This window comes from Lynx canadensis, chromosome B4, assembly GCF_007474595.2.
Source record: "Lynx canadensis isolate LIC74 chromosome B4, mLynCan4.pri.v2, whole genome shotgun sequence".
Classification (NCBI taxonomy): Eukaryota; Metazoa; Chordata; class Mammalia; order Carnivora; family Felidae; genus Lynx; species Lynx canadensis.
The window spans coordinates 137,576,335-137,592,325 of NC_044309.1; the positions used below are offsets into that span (position 1 = coordinate 137,576,335).

At 64.1% G+C, this 15,991-nt stretch overlaps 1 protein-coding gene across 1 annotated transcript in view; it reads right to left on the bottom strand.

Annotated features, from left to right (window-relative positions):
- Nucleotides 1-1,233: 1,233 nt before the first annotated feature.
- Nucleotides 1,234-15,991, bottom strand: part of WNT7B (Wnt family member 7B) — a 28,626-nt gene continuing 13,868 nt past the window's right edge. Inside the window, exons 6-7 of the mRNA XM_030322321.1 lie at nt 7,535-7,806; nt 1,234-1,713 (exon numbers count right to left, since the gene is read on the bottom strand). Of these exons, the coding sequence (XP_030178181.1) occupies nt 1,234-1,713; nt 7,535-7,806 (752 nt within the window). The remainder of the gene's footprint in view (nt 1,714-7,534; nt 7,807-15,991) is intronic.

The following is a 15,991-nucleotide window of genomic DNA, read 5'->3' on the forward strand; positions in this document are numbered from 1 at the left end:
CCGGCCAAGCGTCCTCGTGGATCCAAGTTTTCTCAGCATGGGGATCAGGGCCAAAGGAGTAGGACTGGGCACGGGGCCACTAGAGAAATCCCAGCAGGCACCTCTGAGGGTGTAGGTCCCAGTGTGGCTGGCAGCAGGGGATGAGGGAAGCAGCCAGATTTCACAAAACATGGGGTCAGTCTCATGCCAACCTGGATGTCCCCAGAGTAGGTCGTCCAGGGTCAGGAGTCCTGGCCCGGGGGGTCAGGATGCCCGAGCCAAGGCAGGAGCCTCCACTCACGGCCTCGGGGCCTCTGGCTAATTCTTGAACCATTCTGGGCCTCAGTGTCCGCATCTGCCAAAGGCAGCAACCCCCCCCCCCCCGCCCCGAACCACCCCCACCCCACCAGCCCGCCACCAGCACACTGCTGTCCTAGGGTTTCAGCTGGCTCCAGGGGGGCAGGGGGCTCTGTAAACTGGGTGCCAGGCTGGAGGGGGGACCGAGAGGGTGACAGCATCGGGGAGGGAACACAGCACTCCTGGAACCTGACATAGGTGACACTTTGATTTGTTGGATGTGATTTTTTAAAAAGAAGGATCCCTGCCGGTGGCTCCCCTCAGAGGCCCCCTGGGGGCAGGGCCAGGAGGGAGCTGGGCACGGAGATGCTCCCTGGGGTCTAGAGAGGCGGGGACAGGGAGCAGAGGGCCACAAGGGAATGCGCTAACACGGAGTACAGAGTTAGGACTGGCTATGCCTTAGTGCTAAGAATCCTTTTCTGATACTAAGAAAACATAAATAAAATGTGTCAGCATCTGCCCAGACCACCCAGTGGGGGGAAGCCCTGTGGCTGATGCGGCCAGGGAAAAAGTCCCGCGGGGAGGGGGCGGGGGTGGTCAGCCGGCATGGCACATCCATGTCCGCGCCACAAGGTGGGGGAGGGGGACACTCAGAGTCTTGTCGTCACTTCGCTTTCCAGGACGTGCGTCCTTGGGGTTCAATTCCCCAGAGAGAAGAACAAGAATTCGCTGGGCGCCCCACAGGGGACACCGGTGCCATCGGCCTTGCCCTCTGGGCATCGCTCGACCACCGGAAGTGACGAGAAAGGCGGGAAGGAGCCCCTGAGGGCAGCGAGGGGGCGCCGGTGGGAGCAGCCCTCCCGCGCCCTGAGCTCCCCGCCGACCCCCACCCCGCAGCCAGCAGGGCAGGGGGGGCGCGGGCGCGCGCGCGTGCCGGCGGCGGGGGCGCGCGCGCGCTCACTTGCAGGTGAAGACCTCGGTGCGCTCGCTGCAGGTGTTGCACTTGACAAAGCAGCACCAGTGGAACTTGCAGTTGCACTGCCACACCTTGGTGTACTGGTGGGTGTTGTAGCCACGGCCGCAGCACATGGTGTCGCAGCCGTCCGCGCCCGGCGACGTGCGGTTGCACAGGCGGCCCTGAGTGCCCACGCTGCCCGTGGCCGCGTCCTCCTCGCAGTAGTTGGGCGACTTCTCGATGTACACCAGGTCCGTCTCCATGGGCTTCTGGTAGCTGCGCAGCTGCTTGATCCGCAGGAAGGTGGGCTGCCGCAGGCGGCTGGCCCGCACCACCTCCACCTGCACCGCGGCGTTGTACTTCTCCTTGAGCAGGTGGCCCACCTCGCGGAACTTGGGCAGCGTGGTCCAGCACGTCTTGGTGGTGCACGAGCCCGACACGCCGTGGCACTTGCACTCCAGCTTCATGCGCTCCTCCAGGACCTGCGGGCGACAGGGCGGGGCTCAGCGTGGGCGTGGCCGGGCCCGGGCGCCCCGCCCCCAGCCCTGCGGCACCTGCGGGCGACCGGGCGGGGCTTGATGCGGGCGTGGCCGGGAGCCCCGCCCCCAGCCCTCCCGGACCTGCGGGCGACCGGGCGGGCGGGGGCCCAGTGTGCTCACCCGCAGGGCCTGGCCGTCCCCGCTCCCACTTGCCCCCGTCCTCCAGGGCTCCCCCACTTCCCGCTGTCCGACCACACCTAAGTGCCTCCCCTTCCTGAGCCTCCGTCTCCTCGTCCGTTTAATGGGGCTGCTGACCGTAGGTCCCTACTGCAGAGGACCTTATGAGGGTCCAGTGAGAGTGTCCAGAACGTGGCAGAACACGGCGGATGTTTATCAAACGTGGTTCACTAAATCCTCGCAACCCTTCAGGTCAACGCGCGGAGGAGGAAGCCGAGGCTCAGCCGCGCGGCTTGCCGCGTGCAGGTCACAGGGCAGCAATGTGGCGAAGCCGGTATCGCGCCCAGCCCGGCGGTGATCCAGGCCCAGCAACAGTAGGTGCTTATTAATTGCAGATCCCCACCCTTCCATCTCTCCACTCCCTGCCCTCATGCCTGGGGTAGGGCCTGGCACGTAGTTGGTGCTTAATGAATGGCTGGCTGTTCAACGAAAGCCTGGTGCTCGCACCCAGCTCTGCGCGTGTTTGCTGAAGGGCGGAGGGGGCGGACGAGCAGGAGGTGAGTGCACGGGTCAGCGAGGCCCAGGCGTGCCATCTGCTGGGAAGCCGGCCCCCGGCCGGTGTTGTTCTTTCTCCCCAGCTCCCCGAGGGCCCACAATGGGTGCAGGGTGTGTTTTCCTTGGGCCTCCCTCCGTGGTCCCGGAAGGCCGGTTCCCAGAGCCAGCCCTGACCCCAGGTACTCATTTACCTGGATCGAAAGGACCCTGCCAGCCGGCCTGATTAAAGATGGGGAATCATTAGCTGCCGCCCCACCGTTGCAGAAGGGCCATTTGTCAGCTGTCCGGGCTCTGGTGGCCTCACTTCAGCAGCCCAGCCCTGAAGGAACTTGGCCACTCTCTGCTTCCTGGGCCGGAACCCCAGCCCTGGCCCAGACCAGGAGACCCATAGCGAATGAATGAATGAATGAATGAATGAAACATCCCACAAGGCCAGCTACCATCCCATTTTCCCCACCCTGGCTACCTGGGGCTCTGGTCCTCGGCAAGGACCTGGGGGCTCCCAGCCCGGTGTGGGAGGGAAGAGGAAGCCGACACAAACGGGCGCTCTGAGAGCCTACCCCTGCCGTGGTAAGAGGGCTTCCCGGAGGAGGGGTGCCTGCATGGGGTGTGGATGCAGGAGAAGCTCTTTAGGCAGAGGGGAAGGTCTTCCCGGAACGGGCAGCGCAAGGTCCGCAGAGGAAAAGCTCAGCCCACGTGAGCATCACGTGGGTGCTGGGTGGGCCCTGAGGCTGGTGTCTAGGACCTGGGGGTGGGTGGGATTCCCTCCTGTGGATGATGTCCGGGGGCTGGAGGCCCGGGAGGCTGGGAGGAGGAGGGGGCGAGGGGGAGGGGGAGGCTGATGTCCTACCAGGGGAGGGCTGAGTGGGGGAGGGCCCCAGCACCCGGGGGGAAGGAATATTCAGAACTGGAATTGCGGGACAAGGGGTGTCTGGGTCGAGGGCACGAACCAGAAGTCAGCTCTGGGGGTCTAGGTGAAGGGCGGGTTGCCTCCCACCAAGGGAACGCATGTCTGGACCTCCTGCCTGCCTCCTACCCTTCTCTCCACACTTCTGTTCATCCTGGCCAGACCTCTCTTTCCCCTCCCTCACCCTTACCCCATGCTCGTTTTTGCATCAATCCTCCCCCACTAACCTACCCAGGAAGCCTCTCTTGCCCTGGCCACACCGCCCTGCCACGTATGCCCCTCGGCCTAAGAGTGGCCAGATGGATGCCTCTCTCAGAGTCCCCTGCCTGGAGGGCAGTGCCCCCTACCCCGGGCTGCTGGCCCAGGAGATGCCTCCTGAGGCCGTGAGGGCCTGAGACCTGGCAGGGGTATCCAGGCCAGCGGTCCAGCCTCATTGCTGCAGCCTGCGGGACGGCTGCCCCCTCCCTCCCCCTGCCCCCCGCCCATCTCCCCGTCCTCTTCAAGGCCAGGCAGCCCAGCCTCCACCGCCTGCCCTCCTGCCCACCCGCCCAGGCACGTTCGGACCCTGCACGGCCAGGCCGGTGACGGTGGGCAGATGGAGCCGATTGGGCAGCTGTTTGCAAAGCAAGGAGACGCATCCTCGCTTGGCTGGGTCCCCGGGGCCTGAGCCTCTCCTGGGAAGTGATCACAGGATTCAAGAATGTGCCGTTTCCGTCTCCAGTGGCCTCAAGATAAGAGTGACAGCGATGGTGGCGCCAGCCCTGCTGCCCCAGGAGACCACCTGGGAGGGTGCGGGGTGACCTGGCCTCGCCCAGACGAGCGGGGCCTCGGTTTCCCCGGACCCAGGCCGTGTGGCGGGGGGGGGGGGGGGGGGTGGCTCCGGGAAAAGGCCAAGGCCAAGCTGGTGTTCTTTCTGCAGTAAGGGTGCGGCCTGTGCTCCGGGAACAGCTGTGGCCAGGTTGGGGGGGGGGGGGGGTCCCGGCATCCTAGCGGAGGCGATTCACACTCCACTCCGGCAACAGCCGCGGGCAGGCGGCTCTGAGCCTGGGGCCACAGAGGGACGTGACACATTTGTTTCTGGGCCCTCACTGGTGGCCTGACCCTCCGTGGGCCTGCGAGGCCCCGGGGGACGAGGCCCACATCTGCTTCGCCCTCTGACCTGGGCGTAGGCATCAGGTGAAGCTGTCTGCTCAGTGCCCGGGCCGTGAAGGAGAGGGGCGGCCACACGGTCCGGCCAGCCTGGGGGCCTGACGTGGCCGGCAGCTTCCCAGCTGGGGACTTCGCAGAAGTCACCCCTCCCTGGACCTGGGTTTTCACCCAGACGATGGGAAGGACGTGCCCCCTGGGGCACGACCTAGATGAGGTCGGGTAGGGGCTGCGCCCAGCTGACGGGGGTCCTGCCCCAGCTCCCGGTGCCATCACTGACTTCAGACCTCCGTCACCCACGAGGGGAGTCCAAATCCATCCTGATAACAGTGCCCAGGACTGGCCCACTGAGGATGTGGTGAACTGAATAGTGTCTCCCCGAAATTTACGTCCACTCAGAACCTCAATATGTGACCTATTTCCTTATTTGGAAAATAGGTCTTTCCAGGTGTAATTAAGGCTCGAGATGAGGCCATCCTGGACCAGGGTGGGCCCTAACTCCGAGGACACATGTCCTTGTAAGGGACAGAAGGGAAAAAACAGACCCAGAGGTTGGGGACCATGTGCAGAGGGGGGCAGCCAGGATAATGAGGCCACCAGCCGAGGAGCGCCTGGGGCCGCAGGGAGAGGCAGGCAGGGTCCTACTCCAGAGCCATCACGGGGAACGGGGGCCCTGCTGGCACCTGGATTTAGGACTTCCGGCTCTAGAACTAGGAGAATAAATCTCTGTCGCTCTGAGCCACTCAGGCCGTGGGACTTCGTGTGGTACCAGTCAGCTTGTTTCCCACCCGCCTTGCTGACCTCCGGGACCCTGAGCAAGTGGGAGGGGGCGGGGTGGCCTGGACAAACTAGGGTGGGGACCAGGGCACCCCAGCACTGGGGCGGGGGGAACCTGTGAAGATCCAGACCCAGTTGTTGTGGAAACCTCAAAAGCTACAGCTCCCCCTCACTGCCACCCCCAAGCTCCGTGCTAGCGGGAGCAGGAGGATCCCCGCTCCCCAGGGTCACGGCCTCTGCCAGAGGCTCAGACCACACGTGTGCTCCCCGGCTCAGGGTCGGGGGCTGTTGGAAGGGCAGTGGGGGAGGGGCACAAGGTTCGCTGTGTCCGCTGCGCAGACGAGCAGACCGAGGCTCCGAGGAAGACTCACACGCAGTCAGGGGCAGCACCGGCCGGCACCAGAATCCTGGCAGCTGAGCCCTGGGGAGCCCTTTCCTGTGACCGCCCTGCCCTGATGGGCCCTCCCCTCCTACTCCTCATCTCAGTTTACGGCTTCACGGTTCAAGACCCCACGCGCTGACCTGCCTCCACCCAGGCCCCCTGGCCCTCAGGCTGCTGGGATCACTGTCTCAGGGACCTGTCCCACGGCACCTGTCGCCCAGAGGCCAGAATCCGGCCTGGCCCTCGCGGCCCTGCACAAGGGGCCCGTCCCCCACGCCGCCACCCTAAGCTGGCCCAGAGGCCTCACTGCCCCGCAGCTGTGACCGGAATCCCACCCCCACGTCCCGGCCTTGGTTGTGCCGGTCCCTGTGCCTGGAGTGCCCTTCCCTGCATCTCTGCTGCTTATTCGGACGCTTCTCCACCAAGCACTAACCAGGGCCCAGGCCTCCGGGGACGCCAGTATCTCTGTTGCCCACCTGGGGCCTCACTGTCCTCGTGCAGAAAAGGCGGATGGTGAGACCTTCCTCCCGGGGCTGTTGGAAAGCCCTTCCTCGGGACCTAAGAGGAACCTCCTCCTCCAGGGAGCCCTCCCCGTGCCTCCAGGTAAACGAACCTTGCCTGCCTCTGCCTGCCATGGCACAGGTGGGGATGTGTCCGTGCCTGAAGAATGGAGCCTCCGCGCCGTGTGTGAGCTCCTTGGAGGCAAAGACTGTGTCCCTCCTTCCTTCATTCGTCCACCCGTGCACTCATTGGACGCCAAGCTAATAACCACGTCTACAAGATCAAGTCAGTCCCTGGGCCTGGCATTCAAGGCCTGCTCCGGGCAGCCGGCCCCTGCTCCCAGTGCCACCTCCCTCTGCCTGTGCTCTTTTCTGGCCTGCTGGGACAGCACCTCCTCCGGAGAGCTTCTGCTACCCCCTTGCCCCCGCCCCGTCTCCAAGCTCTCACTGCTCCGGGATCTGTCCTCTGCACCCCTGAGCGGACCCACTTGGCACCACGGGGGCTCCCATGACCACGGCCACTCTTACTCCTTGTCTCCCGTGCCCAGCCTAGCTAACGCCAGGCACAAAGAAGGGGCAGGGAATGTTCGTCGAGTGAGTGAGCGAGCGGCTGGTGGCCTTAGCTGTGGTCCCCGCGGCAGAGGGCGGGCAAGTCTGTCCCCGTGCCTGCAGAGACCCGCAGGCCCTGGTGCCCCGGGTGCAGCCCCTGGGGCCGGGGAACCAGACCTGGAGAGGCGTTCCGCTCGGCTGGCGCTCTATCTCGGGCCATCTTGCCGCCATGGTGGCCGCTCCTCCCGGCCCAGTATCTGGGGCCCTCATCTCCCTGAGGCGGGGCCGGGCTCACCCTGACTTCTGCCCCAGTGTGGCCCTGCCGGAACGTCCTCCGTGACTGCCCCAAACCGCTGCACCCGCCCCCCTGTGTGAAGGTGGCTGCTCCTCAAGACCGCCCAACTTGCAGTCTCCACCCTCCCTGAGGCTGCTCTCTCAGGGCAATCTGAGCCAAAGGCCACCTCCTCCGGGAAGCGTTCCTGGTGTGCTGGTACGACCCCTCTGGGACCGGGGCGGGGACATGGGACTGTGGCCCCCACGCTGGGCCCTGGTCCCGGCCCTGCCATCCCCCAGCGGCTGGCCACGCGCACATCACTTCCTGACTCCCAGCCTCAGTCTTCCTACCTCCGAAATGGGAACAGTAAGGCCTCTGGGAGGGTCAGAGGGGCCGACCAGGCCCAGCGCCACCCACCACACACCTTCGGGGTTCAGATCCCCAAGGAGCCCCTCCACCCCACCCCAGGAGAGGCTCAGGGCCGGGGGTGGGGGCGGGGAGCCCTGGTGAGGCGGCAGCCACCCCGCCCGCCCCCTCCCCGGACGCGCCCGCCCTACCTTCCTGCCGGCCTCGTTGTTGTGCAGGTTCATGAGGCGCCGCGCGTTTTTCTTGATCTCACGGGCGTCCACGAAGCGCCGGGAGAAGTCGATGCCGTAGCGCACGTCGGCGGAGCAGCCGCCCCACTTCCAGCCCTCCGCCTGGTTGTAGTAGCCCTGCTTCTCTCGGTCGCACCCGCAGTTGCTCAGGTTCCCCTGGCTGCAGGCCGCCGTGACCGCGTGGGCCACCCCGGCCGCGGTGATGGCGTAGGTGAAGGCGGCCTCCCGGCTCCCTGCGGGGGTGGGGGGATGGGGTGCGTGCGGTGAGGACCGGCGCGCGCGCGCGCGTCTCCGGCCGCCCTGCGCCGGGCCACCCTGGCCTCTGCGCTCGCCCTCTCTGAGTTCCGGGCTCAGCAAAGTGGGGCGGGTGGAACCCCTCTAGCAGGGCTGTGGCCGCGGCCCCGCCACCGGCACTCGAGACCACTGTCACCGCCTTTCCAGGTCCCAAGGGCCCCAACCCTGGGTGAGAGCAGGGGCGGGCTCTGCGAGGGGGCACGTGGGGTCTGTGCCCCGCCCCCTCCACTCGGCCAGCCTCCCAGCACCCACCCACCACCCTATCCCAGGCTCTTTGCCGCCGCCTCCGTGTCTCTGACCACCCCCTGTCCCCCCATCACCAGGCCCGGGCTTCCTGGGGCTCTCCTCTCTCTCAACACCCCTGCCTGGCTCAGATGCCCCCCTGAACTGCCCAGACTCTGGGTGCCCGTCCTCCTTGCCTCCCCCACCCCCAGCCACCAGCCAGGGGGCCCACAGTGCACCTCTACCCTGCACCCTCACTGGGTCTCCTCTGCCGGAGCAGGAAAGGCCCTCAGTCGGAGCCCAGCTGGCTTCCCCATCCCCCTTTTTTCGTCCCCTGCCCAAAACAACGTCTCTTTCCTTCCGGAAAGAGCTGCTCCTGTGCTCCTGGGGTTTCCTGGTCTTTCCAGGGGAATGTCCTTGCCCTCCTTGTCCAAAGCCTCATGATTTGCCAAGACCGGTTCCATTGCCTCTTCTTCCAGTAGCCTTTCCAGACTGCCAGCCAGAAGGGGGCCTGGGCTACCTACCGCCCCCAGTCACGGATCTGACTCTCACTGCACCTGATGCTGTCTACCCAGTTAGCCCTGTAGCTGAGCCGTCCTGGCTCCACGGGGGCCCACAGCCCCCTGGATGGAAGGGTCCAGAGCCAGTTCATCTTTCTTTTCCACAGGCTCCGGCTGGGCCCTGGGCCTCCCGCCATCCTGGCCCGGCCTCTCCTGCCCCTGAGCCCCGAGGCAGCTGGCACTGTGGGCCTGGAGCTCGGTGACGCCCCTGTAGTTGCACAGAGCCTGTGCCTGTGATCGGAAAGGCCCCTCAGAGTGCCTGACCGCTGTCCCTGCGAGTGGGGGCTAGAGTGATGGCCGCAGAGGGTCGAAGGTCAAGTCCTTTCCGTGAATATCCACTAAGCACCACCCTGCATGCCAGCTGTGTGATCGGCCTTGAATGTGTGCTCTGGGGTCCCCTCCTCACCTACCAACCTGCTGGGGGGAGCTCGCCTCGGTGGGCTTCCTGTTCCCTGGGGGTCCTCCCATCTGGGCTGAGGACCTGTTGGTCTTAGAGACCCAGTGCCGAGGAAGCTTTGGTCGACCTCTGCCACCAAGGAGGAGGCACAGCTTCCTGAAAACGTCCGTCCTCTGAGAAGAGCTAAGGGAGGGTGGCGTTGGGCAAGACCGAGGTCTGCGAAGGACACAGGGCCGCCTCTGCCTTCCCGTCCAGCCCCTGCTCCTCTCCGGGCCCTTCCTGCCCACACCGCTCCCCCCACCACGCCTGCCACCACCTGGGACCTGCCAACCAGCGGCATAGGGCACTGTCCCCAGCACCACTCCTTTGGGAAGCATCTGTCAGCGCAGTTGCCCTTTGAGGGGCACCGAGGAGCCCCCAGCCCTGCAGCGTCGAGGCGGGCCGGCTGGGGGCTCCCAGGCAGATGCAGGGTCAAGGGAGAATATGGGGCTCTCCCTCCCCAGCTCTAAATCAGGCCGAGGCTACCCGAAGGGAAGGGTGTCGGGTGCGAAGTGGTTACCAGACTCCCTGCTATTGGTGCTGGTGTTGCCCAAGCCCAGCAGGCCTGCCGACGAGGTCACGCGCACGGGCACAGAGGCGCACACCGCGGGGGAGAGTGCGCGAAAGCATTTCGGGGGCTCCGGGAGGGGAGGTGACCGTAGAGCTTTGTAAGAAAGGGCACGGGGGGGGGGGGTCACGGAACCTCAGGGGACGTCCCCACCTGCCTCTGTGAGGGGTGGAGTCAAGGAAGGCTTCCTGGAGGAGGGGACACCTTAAGTAAGGTGTGTGCTGTGTGTGGATATGAGTGGATGTGTGCACGTGGGTGTGTGCGCTCCTGGCGGTGGGCACAGCAGGAGCAAAGGTCCAAGGTGCAAAACAGTTTGCTGAGGGCGCCTGGGTGACTCGGTCCGTTGAGGTCTGACTCTTGATTTCGGCTCAGGCCATGATCTCACAATCGTGAGACCAAGCCTCCTGTCAGGCTCCAATCTGAGCATGCAGCCTGCCTAGAATTCTCTCTCTCTCCCTCTGCCCCTCCCCCACCAAAAATAGATAAATAAACATAAAAAAAAAAAAAAGGGCGGGGGAGGAAACCTGGGCGGCTCGGTCGGTTAAGCATCTTCGGCTCAGGTCGTGATCTCATGGTTCGTGAGTTGGAGCCCCGAGTGCCGCTGGGATGGAACCTGTTTGGGATTCTCTCTCTCCCTCTCTCTCTGCCCCTCTCCTGCTCTCTCTCTCTCTCTCTCCAAAGAAACAAATAAAAACTTAAAAAAAGAAGAAGAAATCGTTTGCTGATCTGACGCTAGAAGTGTGAGCTCAAGAGTAAGGAGAAAAGAGGCCGTCGAGGCCCGGGGGAGCCAGGTGAGGGCGGCCAGAGACACCCCACGAAGTGGATGGTGCTCTCTGCCCTGGTTCCGGGGCCGCTGCTGTGGATTTGGGCCTCAGAATCTGCTCTGGCTACAGGAACCGTTCAGCAAAGCGGGTCAGCGGAGCCAGGCCTCCTTCATCCCCGCCGTCACCCGCCAGCTCCCGCCACGTGCCAAACACCCTCACCCCCACGTATGTCCTCCCTGAGCTCCCAGACAGTCGTGCGAGGCAGGCCCGTCACGGGCCCATCCCACGGGTGAGCAGACCGAGGCACAGAGAGGCTGTTGAACTAGGGCTTGGTGGCCGGAGCAGGGTCTGAACGCAGGCAGTAGCATCAAAGCCCCGAGGGGCAGAGGGAGGGACGCGGGGCCTGGGGCTCAGCCTGGTCTCTTTGCCGCTGAGGGACTTCGGGCGGAAGAGGCACACGCAGCCCCCGGGGCGAGGCGTTTGGACCCTCCGTGGCCCTTGGGACTCAGCGAGTGGCCGGCAGGTGAACGCGGGGCGGGAGCTGGCCTCGCACAGGGCACGTCGAGAGCGAGGCGCCCGGGAGGTGGGGTGAAAGGACTGTTCAGTCGCACCAAGAGGCCTGCGGATGGGGTCCCAAGTCCCACAGCCAGGCCCTGCCCGAGCCGGGATGGCGTAGGCGCTCCCCGCCGAGGCCCCGGAACCTGCCACCCGGCCCTCCCCTCCCCAGAATGCGACACGTCCTGCTGTCCTGAAGTCCCCAAGCAGGCATGGAGGCCGGGCCCGTGCACCTGGAGGACATTTCTCGAAAGCCTCCCTTCCGTCCTTTGTGCCAGCTCCTGGCGTCACCTGCTTTAGGCCCCGCGCAGACTCTCGGTTACTCATCGGTTACTCACGGGGCGGCCACTCCCGCTAATTCCTTTTTTATTTGGTTCTAATGGGCCAAACCCTGTCTCGCCATGAAGGCAAGGGGAGGCGATCGGGGGCGGGGCGGGGGGGCAGGCGAGGGGTAGTTTGGGGAGAATCGCGGAGGGTGACATTGGGTCTTGGATCGGGGGGGCTTTGTGGCACCCGTGTTCTGCACGCACACACCTCGTGTCATTCCCACGCGGCCCCACGGGGGTGGGGGCATCACCGCGCTATTCTGCAGACCCGGATGGGGGGCAGCCCCCTCCCGAGGTCACTCCCGGGGCCATCCCGCGAGCCCCAGGGGCACTGCCTGCAATCTTCCTTCAGGGTGAGAACAGGTGGGTGACAAGCCCCTCAAACCTGTGGGCCCAGCTCAGCTACCACTGGTGGCTCCCCAGATCTGTGAGATGACCTCAAGACCCCGGGGCCTGACCCCACCCATCCCCGCCTAGCGCACAGCCCCTGACACAGGGCCCGCTGTTTCCTGGCCAGTCCGTTCCTGGGGCCTGGAAGGTCAAGGCAAGAACCGTTAGCCCCGTAGGGCCCAAGGTTTCAGCAAAGCAGGACACGGAGGGTGGGACAGGCAGGAGGGCACTGGACCTGAAACCCTCCCTGAGCCTGTGTCCCCATTTACCAAGTGGGGCTTACAGTTCTCACCCTCTCCACGCCCCGGCTCTGAGAGCAAATAGGACAAACGGCCATTGCCCTCACGTCACCAAATGGTGAGCAGGACTCAGGCGGCGGGGGGTTGAGCAGGGAAAGCCCAGGGCTCCCAGGATGGGCCCAGGCATCACTCTGGGCTTCCTCCCTGGGGCCGACCCAGCCGGGCCTGCCCAGCTGCTCCCTCCAGGCATATTCTGGATGAATCCACAATCTCCGGAGCAGCACAGCCTTCAGAAACCGCTGCCACGTGGGCAAACTGAGGCACCGGGCCCCTCGGGGACTACGCACCTCTATGCCTTTCCTATAGGTTGTTCAAGGTCAAGCCCTCCCTGACCCTGCTGGGTGCCAGGCTCAGAGAGAGCAGAAGCAGCCTCCTGCCTGCCCCATGCCCTCACGGTGCCAGCCAGACCACCAGGCCCAGGGCCTAGCAGACTTAGTCCATCCCGTCAATCCTCGCCCTGACCCAGAGGAGGACACTGGACACCAGGCAGATCTTTGCGAGCAGCTCCTGGAGGGGACGGATGTCCCCTCTGAGCAAATCGGGAAGGCGGGCAGAACAGAGCTACCCCCGCCCTCCAGGGGAGAGCAGGGCTAAACCCACCCTCCATATGCCCCGTGCGTTTCCCTCGCTGTCCCCTCAAAGCTACTTGCCACCTCCTGGCGTCCCCAGGGCCCTGGCATACTATTTTTTGAAGACCACAATTGAGCTCATAATGACCCGATTGACTGCAGGCCGGGGGAAGCAGGTAGGAAATGCACTTGGCTCCTTCTGAGAAGGGAAGCCGAGACTCTGGGACCTCAGAGCTGAGGCCCCTCCAGCGCTATCCTTCTGTCCCCAGCAAGGAACCTGAGGCCCAGACAGGGACAGTGTGCTGCCCCGTGTCACCCAGCAGCTCAGGGAGTGGAGCCCATACTGGAGGTTCTGAAGTGACTGAGGTGAGGCCAAAAGTCTGGGGCCACACACAGCCCCAGAGGGGAGGCTCAGAGTCTGGCGCCTGGAGTCCAAGTCTGGACCCTAAGATTGGCCAGTTGGGGGGCCTTGGACCAGTCAAGGAGACCATTTCCTCCATTTCCTCCATTTCCTCGCCTGCAAAATGAAGACAGTTGCCCCAAAACGGCCAAGTGGCTGAGCCAGAGGCGTGCCCCCCGTGGAATCTCCGTGTGCGTGTGCACACACGCGTGTGGCCGCGGGCATACACCCAGGCTTACACGCGAATGCGGTTCCCGTGGGTGTGGGCGAGCGTGTGCACCTGTGCACGTCCCGTGCTCGTGGCCAACACGGTTCAGACCACCTTGCCTGTCGGCCCACCTGTACTTGGCCTTCATAAAACAATACGGCGTTTTCTACGACACCAGAGTAAAACAGGCAAATAGCCCAAGTCACAACGGGCGAAGGATCCCAAGAGACACTTCTCCAAAGACGATCTAAAACCAGCCAACAACACGCGAAAAGACGCTCCACGTCGTCAGCCGTCGCGGAAATGCAGGTCAAAACCACAGCGAGGTACCAGGCCCCCCCCCCCCCCCCCCCGCCGCCAGGATGGCGAAAATAAAGACAAACAGATGTCAGCGAGGATGCGGACACATCGACCCTCACGCGCTGCCGCGGGGAGCGAAGGACACGGCAGCCCCGGTGGAGAGCCGTCTGCCGGCTCCTCAAAAGCGGGGGGGGGGGGGGGGCGGGCTGGGCGGCTGTCGGTTGAGCGCCCCACTCTCGGTCCCGCGGTTCGTGGGCTCCAACCTCGCATCGGGCTCTGCTCTGGCAGCACGGAGCTTGCGTGGGATTCTCTCCCCCTCTCTCTGCCGCTCCCCTGCGCGCCTTCTCCCCCCCGCCCCCCTCCCTCTCTCAAAACAAATAGATAAACTTTAAAAAAGATGAAAGTTAATCATAGAATTACTACAGAACCAGAAATTCCCCTGCAGGGTACCAAGAGAAACGAACACGTGCGTCCACGCAGAAGCTTTCACGTAAACACGGCAGGGTGATTTATGACAGCCCCGGAGCGGGAGTGACCCCAACGTCCAGCGGCGGCGAATGGATGAACGAGAGGTGGTCCAGCCACGTGACGGAATAGTCCTCAGCCACGAAAAGACTCAAACCCCGACGACACGGAGGAGCCTTGAAAACACGTACTGAGTGAAAGACGCCAGCCACAAAAGGCCACGTGTTTATTGCATGATCCCGGGGATATGAAATGGCCAGCATAGGTCAGTCCATGGGGACAGGAAGCAGATGAGTGTTGGTCAAAGGCCGGGGGCTTGGAGGGTGATCGCTGAGGGGTGCAGGGCTTCCTTTTGGGGCGCTAAAAATGTTCTACGATTGGTGGTGGTGATTTGTGCACGACTCCACGTTCAGACTAGAAACCACGGAATGGGACCCTTACGTGGATGAACTGTGGGCTCCGTGAATTCTACCTCAACAGGCTGTCGTAAAAACATACAGCACTTGATGGGTTTTAGCGGACTGCACACAACCTGTCCTCTGCTTTAACACTCTCAGGATGCTGGGCTCAGAGGAGGCAGGTGACTGGCCCGAGGTCACACAGCAGGCCAGCTACAGAGCCGGGATCTCACTCGGGACCCCACAGTCACGCTCAGACTACTCCCCATCTGCCAGGCAGCGACGTGCTCTGTCCTGCCTCGCGTCCTGCCGACGGTGCCTGGGACCCGGGCCGGCCAACGTCAGCCCTTGCTTTCTCTGTTACCATCGGCACCCTCAACACTGACCACAGCCTGCCCTCCTGGCCCAACCCCCAGAGCCCTGGAGGCGAGGACTTCAGCCCCCACCCATCCCCCGGCCCAAGGCCAAGTGCACAGCCAGGGGGCCGACAATCTGGGAGGGGGTTCCCTGAGAGTATGGGCAGGAGCCCAGGGTCAGAACCATGGAGGGTCAGCAGGACAGGTGACTGGGGGGTGACCGGGGAGGGCGTGGCAAGAGACATGAGCCACACACACACAACAGGGAACAGTGTGCAGGTAGAGGACACTGCAATGCTAAGTCCCCGAGAAGGGAACGAGGAGAGCATGAGTGGTCCAACCCCACAGAGAGTGTGAAACATGAGGTTTCACTGCGTCGACTTGGGGAGCCCGTGAGGAGGGGGCTGGAGTTTAAGAAGAGGAGGAGCCCCTGGAGGGTGACCCTACCAACGACTTTTTAAAAGGCCCCTCCGGCTGACTGTGGGCAGCACGGTGGGAGCAGGGCACAAGGGGCTGGGTAAGAAACACTGGTGGCCTGCCAGGCGGAGGAGGTGACGATGGCCGGGCTTGGGACACGGTCCAAGGGTAGAACCAACAGGTCTAGCAGGTGGACTGTTTAGGGAAAGATGAGCCCCGAAGTTTCCCGAGGTGGGGCCCGGGCATCTGGCGGGGCTGTTACCAAGAGAGTGGTGGAAAGGATCAGGTTTGGGGGAAATTAAGGCACGGCCATGGGCAGTTTGGGGTTCCCCGGGGCACAGCAGAAGGGAGGCAGGGGACGCTGGGCACTCAGGCCCTGCCTGGGAGTCCCCCGGCCCTGCTGATCGCCATCACGGGGGCCAACCCAGACGGGACCGGAGTCCCGGGTAACCCTCCCCAGTCCTCCGTTCTCCTAGCCTCAGTTTCCCCATGTAACGCGAAAGTGAGGCCAGTGCCGTGGGTTCTAAACCTCAGAACAGGGCTGCTGGGGCTGAGGTGGGGAAAGGACGTGGGATGGAGTGGTCCCCAAGTCCTCCAGACCTGAGGCCTGGCCAGTGGGACGCTGCCAACTGGTGAGTGCATCTGAGTTCCCACTCCCACCCCAACCCGCCCGCAGCCCCTCATAAGCCTAGAAGTGGGATGAAAGTATTGCCCCCCCCACACACCCGATTTATGGGTGGAGAGATTGAGGCCCGGGAGGCGAGAAGACACCCTAAGCCAAACTGGGAGCTCCCGGCGTCACTCAGGCAAGCAGGTGCACTGCCCATGTCCAGGTTTTAGGGAGCATAGGAACTGGGGGGCAAGGGGGAAGCCCAGGGACCGGGGTGGGGC